The sequence below is a fragment of the Osmerus mordax genome, chromosome 11, assembly GCF_038355195.1.
Source record: "Osmerus mordax isolate fOsmMor3 chromosome 11, fOsmMor3.pri, whole genome shotgun sequence".
NCBI lineage: Eukaryota > Metazoa > Chordata > Actinopteri > Osmeriformes > Osmeridae > Osmerus > Osmerus mordax.
Window position 1 is genome coordinate 4,485,400 of NC_090060.1, and position 9,790 is coordinate 4,495,189.

General features: G+C 48.8%; 1 protein-coding gene across 1 annotated transcript in view; it reads left to right on the forward strand.

The window, feature by feature from the left end:
- vaspb (vasodilator stimulated phosphoprotein b) overlaps nucleotides 1-9,646 on the forward strand; it is a 36,879-nt gene extending 27,233 nt beyond the window's left edge. Inside the window, 14 exon segments of the mRNA XM_067246604.1 lie at nucleotides 1,067-1,238; nucleotides 2,778-2,958; nucleotides 3,294-3,384; nucleotides 4,731-4,828; nucleotides 5,066-5,115; nucleotides 5,117-5,353; nucleotides 5,659-5,792; nucleotides 6,309-6,372; nucleotides 6,670-6,697; nucleotides 6,834-6,876; nucleotides 7,048-7,104; nucleotides 7,726-7,795; nucleotides 7,940-7,997; nucleotides 8,093-9,646. Of these exon segments, the coding sequence (XP_067102705.1) occupies nucleotides 1,067-1,238; nucleotides 2,778-2,958; nucleotides 3,294-3,384; nucleotides 4,731-4,828; nucleotides 5,066-5,115; nucleotides 5,117-5,353; nucleotides 5,659-5,792; nucleotides 6,309-6,372; nucleotides 6,670-6,697; nucleotides 6,834-6,876; nucleotides 7,048-7,104; nucleotides 7,726-7,795; nucleotides 7,940-7,997; nucleotides 8,093-8,127 (1,318 nt within the window). The 3' untranslated portion in view covers nucleotides 8,128-9,646.
- The last annotated feature ends 144 nt before the right edge of the window (nucleotides 9,647-9,790 follow it).

Genomic DNA, 9,790 nt, shown 5'->3' on the forward strand with positions numbered 1-9,790 from the left:
CCAAAACTTCTGTCCAATGATCACTTGTGTGAGGGGGATGGGAATGAACGTGTGTGTGTGTGTTTGGGAATGGGAATGTTTGGTGCACACGCCGTACCCATCTTCCTACGCCCGTAAGCAAGAGATGGAGCACAGGTGGAAGGTTCCGCAACCTTCTCTCAGAGGCGGAACATGGCTCAACTTCCTGTTTTTGTCTGCCTCCATTGTTGCTCTCCCCCTCATCTTGTTTGGAATCAAACCAATCTCTCCTCTCCTGCAGAAGTGAACCATTCACTGCGTTCCTGCCACATCTGAACGTCTTTCCCTCATTATCAGCTTGTTTCCCTTCCTCCCTTTCGTTTCTTTTCCTCTGAGCCTCCTATTGATCTAATTCTTTATCTCCCCCTATCCCTCCTTCCCCTCTCTAAATAGCCTCCGACTCTCTTTCCTCACTCCCTTTTCTACACCCACACTCACTCAGCAATCTGGTGGACACATCTGGGCATGTTCGGGGGAGACTCAAGCCAAGGGGTCAAGCTCATTTTAGACCTTATACTTCAGCTTGGGTGTCTCTGGTTCACCTTGCTGTCGGTCACTTCCCTCCACTGACGGTCAGTTGACCAGGGGGTTCAGTGCAGCAGGTGCCCCCTGAGAGTGAAAGGGCGACGGCGGCTGACATGAGGAACCTGAGCTGCTGGAACCTGGACTAGTCTGGACGGACGAGCTCCTCGACCTCCCGGCATGTCGTGTTTATAGTAGGGCGTGACGTAGCTCATTTTTGCGATTCTTTCTGCGCCTCTGAACTCCTGGCCTCGTTCTCCTTCCTCTTAGCCCTTCTTTTTTTCTTTTTTCTCGCCCTCCCTCCAAGCTGATTTATACTTTTTCCATCTCTCCCTGTTTTCCCCCCTCCCCCAACAACTCCCGTTTATCTTCTGTTTTCATTTCAAACTTCGTTGGCACGATCGACCCCCGCTACGTTGCCAAAAGTGGATTGCGAAAAAACAAATCCGATAAAAGAGAAACACTCATGAAATAAAACGGCACGCTGACTCTCTCGACTCTCTCTTCCCGTCTCTCCCTCCGCCAGTGAGTCGAGTATCTGCCAGGCTCGGGCCACGGTGATGATCTACGACGATGGCAACAAGAAGTGGCTCCCGGCGGGGGCGGGGGCCCAGGCCTTCAGCAGGGTCCAGATCTACCACAACCCCGTCAACAACGCCTTCAGAGTGGTGGGACGCAAAATGCAGACAGACCAGCAGGTAGCCTCTCTCTCTCTCTCTTTCTCTCTCTCTCTCTCTCTCTATCTATCTATCTATCTATCTATCTATATGAATGTGTTTCTATGTATGTGTGTGCGCATGTATTTTTGACCTTGTGAGTCATCTATTTGTGCATTCGGTCGTCCCGTGTTCCAAACAGATGCTCATTAGCAGGTGTGTCAGGTCTTTAGCCTCACACATCTGGGCCTGAAGAGCCTGTTGGCGGTGATCAGCCATGACTCAGGGGCTCTGTGCACCTGTGGCTGTCTGGAGCCACAGACGTCTATGAGCCCATTCTCCTCGTGACGCAACCACCGGCGGTTCCTTCACGCCATCTGTCCACTGTGTTGCACCTGTCTGGGTCTTCAGAGAAACCACAACACACGCACCTCCTAATTCCAATTATTGCCAGGGAACAAGAATTTCTCGCGCTTTCTCAACTCTACATTTACATTTAGTCATTTAGCAGACGCTCTAATCCAGAGCGACTTACAGTAAGTACAGGGACATTCCCCCCGAGGCAAGTAGGGTGAAGTGCCTTGCCCAAGGACACAACGTCATTGGCACAGCCGGGAATCGAACCGGTAACCTTCAGATTACTAGCCCGACTCCCTAACCGCTCAGCCACCTGACTTCCTTACTCTCCTTCGGCCGCCCACCCAAGTGTCCCCCCCCAGAGGCAACTCTCTAAGTGGATGGTGTTTCCTGCTAGATAGTTGGCTTGCTCAACCATTTCCTGTGACAGCATTCACCCATTTTTCTCTTTCTCTATCTCTGCGTGTCCTGATACCCTTTCTACCATACATTCATACATACATGTTATATAGTATGTATGTACATACACTAAATAGTATGGTACTGTAGTAAGGATATTGGTAGGCCGACGCATCATTCGTCTCTTTCAGAGAACATACACCTCCCATCTGTCTGCTACTGTGACAGACACTGTCTGTGTCCTAACGGCAGACAGAGGATTGAGGTTAGGACACTTCTAGGCCCTCAGTTGAACTGGCAGGCCTCTCTTTTTTTAGCACGTGGATCTCTGGACGCCTGCTGGCCCGCCAGCTCACTCCTGTGCCCTGTGGAATTCCGAAGTTGTAAAACAAACAGAGAAGCAACGCCTCAGCACATTCAAGCCACTCAGACTCGGATATCTCTCTCCCCCCCCCCCCCCCCCCCCCTCTCCCCCCCCCCCCACAAAACTAGCGCCAACTGGTGGCCTGAAGTACACGTGTACAGTAAAACAGTACTTAAGTACTATATTAAATGCCAAATGGACTTAATGTGAATCTGTGAGCATCACAGTGGTCCATTATGACTGTCATTGGCCTCGCCTAAGTGCAGGACATTTGTTTAGATGAGGGGAAAACGGTGATACATAATAAAGAAATATGTTCGTACGCTTCACTTAAACCGATCAGGAGGCAGACTGAACGAACCCTGCTATGTTGTGTCCTCTGGCTGCTGGTTGACTGTCTGTCTGTGGCCAGCCAGGAAAAGCCCTGTGCTGACCCCCCTTCCCCCCATGTTTTCAAACAGGTGGTGATCAACTGTCCAATCGTCAAGGGGCTGAAGTACAACCAGGCCACGCCCAACTTCCACCAGTGGCGGGACGCGCGGCAGGTGTGGGGCCTCAACTTCGGCAGCAAGGAGGACGCCACCCTGTTCGCCAACGGCATGCTGCATGCGCTGGAGGTCCTCAACTCCTTGGCAGATGCAGGTAGTGATGTCATCCGTTGTTCTCAACGTGGACAGTCCCACAAGCGCCTTTCGTTGGCGGTAGTATTTTCGAAGTCATTTCCTGTATGAGAGCTGATCAGATACCCTTTTGGACGAGTTCGACGCGCTCGTATTCACGCGCATGCACTCTGTAAACCCGTCCACGCACGTCCCTTGGGGAAGGATTATCTGTCTGTACGAACGGCGTGTTCAGCTGTTAAATGTGTTGTAGCGATGAACATGCTGTCATAAAATGCTTGCGATACTCTTGGACCATGTGGTGTAGCATGTACACGAGGGAACACGAGTGTGACATGCATTTTCTTTTGTCCAAAGAGGCTGTCTCTGCTCTCCCTGCAGGTTATGCTACCCTCCCCCGCCCAGTGTCAAATGGACCGTCCCCAGAGGAGCTGGAACAGCAGCGGAGGTACCAAGTGCCATATGGGGGTGGGGGGGTGGGAAGGCGTTTAGATGGTAGAGTACACAATTTATCCATTGTCACTGTATTTATTTTGTTGAAGCAGATGAAGTCTTGTGAAGGAAAAAAAAAGAGGCAGCAAGCCGTTTATTGTGGTTAAAGAAAATAGTTTATTCTGTTAAAAGGCCTCCCATAAATCATATATGGCCACCGAGTCTACATTTAATCTGCGGAGTGGCCCCCTTCTAGAGAATTCCAATGAAGCATGCTCATCCAGGCCGAAGACACACTAACTCGTAAAAAGGAGGTCCTCCCAGTGGCACGCTGCTCAGCATAGTCACACTCTGAGGATTTGACGGCATTAGCCTCACGCTTAGCCCTCAGCCGGTCTCCTCAGGTTAGAGGTCGAAGAGCTGAGCAAGGCCAGCGCCTCCTGACATCTTAAATCCTTTCCCTCCCAGCGACCCCGCCCCCCCCCCCCCACCCCCCCACCCTTCCTTGCCATCTTCCCCCCACCGCCCCCTCCCCACAAACGTGGCTAGCTCTGTAGACCCCACTCACCTGCCTAGGCTCAAGCTTTACTAACTAATCTTATTTACGCTAATGGGGCCAACATGCAACACAACCAAGCCGGTGGTGTAGGTTGTCCGTCAAAGGGCGGCGCTCTGTTGCGCGGCTTGTGGAGTAGGACAAGTCCTCACCGTCCCTTGGCACTCTGCCCAAGTCAACCAACAGTACTTTAGATGGGTGTGTGGATGTGGGAGTGCGATTCAGCAAATGTGAGAGTAAAACAGATTCTCTGGGTAGAGTGACAGATGTGTTGGGGGAGGGGGTGTTTGTGGGTGTGTGTGTGTGTGTGTGTGGTGTGTAGGATGCAGGGAACTGCAGTGACAGTGGCCTGTCTTGGCCAGATGTGTACTGGGATATCTGGGACAGGGCTAATAAGGAGCTGCGAAATGTTCTTTTGCTGGAGCTAGCCATTGGCGAGCGAGGTGAGCAGAATTGAATTGTAAAGTTTGTGCTTGCTTTTAACACCATGCTCCATCTGTCACAATTAAACAGCCCCCTCCAGCTTAAGTCGGTAACAGTTGTCGCTGGTGAGGAGTGAAAAGTAATCTGCATGGTTTAGATTGAGGTGGGGTGGGGGGGTGGGGGGGTTTAATATTAATGGTCCCAAGAGGCGTCTTTTTGTAAGCGTGTAAAAACGGACTTCTAATTCACACTTTCATAAAACAACATTTCAATAGTCCCTTTCTTGCACTCACTCACTCCAAGTCTGTTTTGAAGTATGATTGTTTCTGTGGGTTGTTTCTGTGTGTTATTAATCCGCGGGTTGTGTGTGTGTGTCCTTAAAGGCTGGAACAGCAGAGGCTGGAACAGCAGGAAAGAGAGCGCCTAGATCGAGAGAGACAAGAGCGAGAGAGACAGGAGAGGGAGAGACAAGCAGCCGCAGGTCAGGAGACATCAGACGGACCAAACACAGCTTCTTCTTCTTTCAACATTACGCGCACAACTCGCACAGGAGTACACTGCACAATTGTGTCGATGTCACACCATTTGCCACTGAAACGGAAAATGTGCTCATTCGCAAGACGCCAACATGCCAACCCTCTTCATAGTGCATTCCAGGTGGCTGTGTGATTGTGATGGGTCTTGACTGTGTGCTTCTGTCCCTCCTCTTGTTTCCCAGTCAACGTCGCCCCCCCCGCCCCCCCCATGGCCCCCATGGCTCCAGCTGCCCCCCCCGGCCCCTCCGGCCCCCCCCGCGCCACCTGCCCCACCTGTGCCCCTGGCTCCTCCTCCACCACCTTGCCCCCCCGCCATGGGAAGTGGCGCCCCCCCGGCCCCGGCGCCCCCTCCCTCGGGTGCACCCCCACCCGCCCCGCCCCTGCCTTCTGGGGGGGGAGGAGAGGGCCTCGGGGGGGCCGGGGGCCTGGCAGCCGCCCTGGCAGGAGCCAAGCTCCGCAAAGTGAACAAGGTGAGGAGGAGATGGAACACAGGGCCTCATCAAATCAAATGTGATTTGTCTAGCCCTTTTTACAAGCAACGTCACAGAGGGCTTCACATAGAACCATGGAACTGTCCTTCAACTAATAGAAAACGAAATAACCATAAGCTCATCCTGGCTGTGGTTTTACTTTTCATACCAACTTTCGTTCTACACGGAAACCAAGAGGTCAAATTGGAAGAACCATTAGTCCGTTAAATGTATATCTGCCTGTGGAGAAAACCCTGCCCTGGGCCCACTAGTAACCTCGCTGCATTGTCTCTTTCGCCCTCTAGCAGGAGGATGGTGCACCTGCGGCCGCCCCCATCGCCAGGGCTGACGCCAGTCGCAACAGCACCTCCTCCATTGGGGGAGGGGGCGGGGGCGGAGGAGGCCTGATGGGAGAGATGAGTGCCATCCTGGCACGGAGGTGGGTGACTCGAGGAAGTGTCCAGAAACACCTAGCGTAAACTACAAGGTTCTCATGAATGGGAGGAGTTTTATGTCTCAATAGCTAAACCCCTTGTGTTATCTTCGGGTCATTCTGACCCATCAGTCATTGTGACCCACCGTCATATTGCAACAACTTTACCGCATACAAAAACAAAGTGAAGCATTTTCTTTTAACCGTCGGGCTGTCTCAGACCCCTCCCATTGCGAAGGTTAAAAGAAAATTATTTTTATTTGTTTTTGTATTGGGTAAAATTGGGTAAACACAACGATGGTTGGTTATGAACCTTTGGGTCATGTGACCCGAAGGTAGCACAAGGGTTAAAGGTGTGAATACACATGGCTGGCTGGATGTATAGACAGATAGACCATGAGCCTAGAATTAGAAGGTTATTATGACGCTAGTCATAAGGGATCGACGGGGTCAGGAAATGGGTTGTACTTGCCTTGTGAGAGGAAAGCATTTTTCCTTGGTGTGACACTTTGTCTTTTTCAGGAGGAAGGCAACCGACCAGGTGGGGAAACCACCTGCCAAGACAGAGCCCAAACCAGAGGAAAACGTAAATAGCATTTTGCTCGCAATATATTACTCACCAACACCCATAATACTCTTTAGGCTTATTTAGAAACGGTGTGTGCCAAATGGGCGACAGACTGTTAGCAGAACAAAGACTAGAAGGTCATTGTGAACTTCTACATGACAGGCCTTTCTGTACAATCGTTTCTTGTTCCATTTATTTGATTATTTCATGCCGTGTTGTCATATGACGTGACATTTCCTGTGTCACTTCCTGTGTGGTCCTATAGGTGTTGTCATGTGGTTAAAACTCTTCCCCCCCCCCCTTCTCCTCCCATAGGATGACTCAGAATCTCAAGGCCAAAGTGGTGAGAATTGTTTGCGTGTGTGATTGTGCATTTGCAAGTATTCCTTAGCATTTTTATACGTGGAGCAGAAAACGGCATATCCACGGACCTATTAGTTCCATTTTGTGTTTCAAGTTTTCTTCTTTCTTATTTTTAGAAACAGTCAGAAGACCTTGGGAAAAAGCGTGCACTATGCCAAGGTAAGATTCCTACTATTGGTGTCCGATTAGCAAGATTTAAGGCTAAGGCAATGGGACATGTTTCTTACGTCTAACACGGCATATAGCCCTCCAAAAAGAGCAGATTGTGTGTGCGTGCGCAGCCTGTGTGAGCTGTGCGTTCTAAGAGCACAGTGTGTGTCTTACAAACAGGACCAATTCCATCAGCAAGAGCATGGACCCCAGCTCCCCCTTTCCCATGAGTCCCAGGTACAAGGCCCCGCCCCCTAACACGAGAAACGAACCAATGCCGTCCCACTCTCGTGTCCACAGTCTCTCCTCTCTCTCTCGGAAGAGGAGGAGGAGAATCATTCTCGCTCTCTCTGGTGAACAGTGCAGCTATGGGAAATGCTTCCCTCTACTGGTGCATGTTGTATGAAGGCAGGTGTTTTGAAGGGGACATTGTGTAACAGAACCTTTTGCATCTGCTTGATTTTCCGCTTGCATCACATTGATATCTCACTGACAGGACTTCCTGATTGTGTATTTTGTTTACACAACAACGTGTGCCTTTCCTCATGTTTGTGTGTGTCATCTCTGGTTGCTTGGTAACAGTCAAAGGACTTTTGAAAAGAAGGGTTGAAAAGGCCTCAGGTTGTTTGTTTATCGTCAGAACGATGGATGTGTATGTTGGTGTTTGCTGTTTGAGCTTGAACCCTTGGTTATGGTGATGGGTTGAACTGTTGTGGTGGTGGTGGTCTTGCCTGGCTTTGGCAAAATGGATACCTGTTAGGATACATGGAAGGGTTTTAATCTCTCTTTCTCTCTTTCTTTATCTCTCTCTCTCTCTCTCTCTCTCTCTCTCTCTCTCTCTCATATATATATAATCAGGGTTAAACCTGTGGGGGGTAGTAACGACACGGGAGGTGGCGAGGAGCCCGATATGGAGAGAATCAAGCAGGTAAATCTTTTCCCGACACACCTCTTCTGAGGAACCTATAAGTAGCATCACTGTTGCAACATTTATTTTTATTTTTTATTGCCGACAAAGAATTCCAATCATGCACCTTTTTAAAACAACTGGAAATGTGTGCCCTTTTCCCAGGAAATTTTGGAGGAGGTTCGAAAAGAGTTGCAAAAAGTCAAGGAGGAGATCATTGGAGGTAACCAAGTCTGTTGATTAAGCAAAACATCGTGGCCCAGACACACGATACAATGTCACATATGAGAGTTGTTTTGTTTTTTCTCTCTTCTGTAGCCTTTATTCAGGAGCTGCAGAAGAGGGACACATAGTTGTGCTGGACGACCATCAGGAGGAACGGAGGGTTGGGACGGAGGAGGTTATGGCCCTGTGTGGACCTCTTTTCCGTCACTCCTTCAACTTTAGCCCAGGGATTTCTCTTTCTGTCCTTTACACGCATTCTCTCCATCCCTCGCTTGCTGCCCTTTTCTCTGTCTCTGTCTCTCTCTCTTACACATTCACTCAAATAATAACCCAACCTGTTCATATCAAGCCTCATGACTTTGAAACGTAAAACTCTTGGATGTCAGTAGACCGTCCCTTCCTCTGTGTCTCACACTCATCACTCCTCTCCTTGTGTTTACCAAGAGCCTCTGCAGAGCACAGAAATAAAAACTGAAAACTTGCAGCTCTCGCTGTCATCAGATGTACCCCTTCAAGTGTATTGTCCCCATCTTCAGCCTGATCCTTCCTCGCCTCCTCAGACATACCAGTTGTTCATACTGAGCTCTTCAGTGTTCAGGGAAGATCATATTGTTTGCTCTAGTTACTGTAATATCAGAGTGCTGGCATGTGCGGCGTACTCCTAATTGTCCCACTCCTGTCCTGACCTGCCCGACACACGTTCAAACTCCAAAACTGCCTTCGCAGAGAAATGTTCAGAGAGAGAGAAAAGAGAGTTGGCCCTCAAATGATAAACGGCCTCTTGGTTCAGATTGTGAAGATGTTTGGAGGTAGGATATGAATCAGGGACCCATGCTGGAGAGCTGCTGGCCGTGGCACACGCCGCCCCCTGCAGTTTATGGGCTGAATTGCTAGAATGAATGCTGCCCATCTGTCTCAGTAAGAGGTGGGGGGAGGGTGTGGATCAGCTCCCACCAACACACACACAATACTTTACCTGTGGCCATGAAAGAGGCACAGACCAACCTTCCATACAGTGGGAGAAGTCGATGGAGGGGATTTGCAAAGGGAAAATTGTGAACGAGCAGAGTGCAGTGAATGAGAAGTTTTTCTTGCACTTGGCTCAAAGATGGTGTGTGTGTGTGTGTGTGTGTGTCTCTGTGTGCCACTCAGTATCAGCTCTCAGCCTCTAGCTCACTGGGAGTTTAGTCCTTGGCCAGTGCATTGGTCCTAAACTGTGCTTCTAGTCTTTCCTTCCATTTTAGGTATTTTCTAATTACATTGACATAATGACAAACATGGCCATGACAAGGTCAATTAATTGGCCATGACCAACTGCCTTGAGAATAAATATATAAGTATATATATATATATATATATATATATAAGGAAATTATATATATATTTGTTTCGAGGGAAAATGTTAGTGAAAATGAAATGCTGTTTCTATTTTAATTGGGATGACTGGTGAATGGGGATTTTTTTGATGATTATTTTCTTTTTATGAGATGTTATTTTGGGTTAACTGTTCTTGGGTTAACTGTTCTTTTGTTTCTTTTTTTCTAATAGAGTATAGGCTTTTTACACTGAAATATAAAGAAAACGGCGTAGAGACACTGGATTAGATATGCCTTTATAGTCAAATACAGCTGCTTCTTGAAATGCAAATGAGTCTTGTCTTTTTACTGGTCTTTCTGATGTTAATCGTTCCCTACCATTCTTATGATGGTCATGATAAAATAATAGTAATAAACATGCATGTAGCTTTGAAAATACATTGTAATAAAATAAGCGTTCTCAGAAAATATAAAG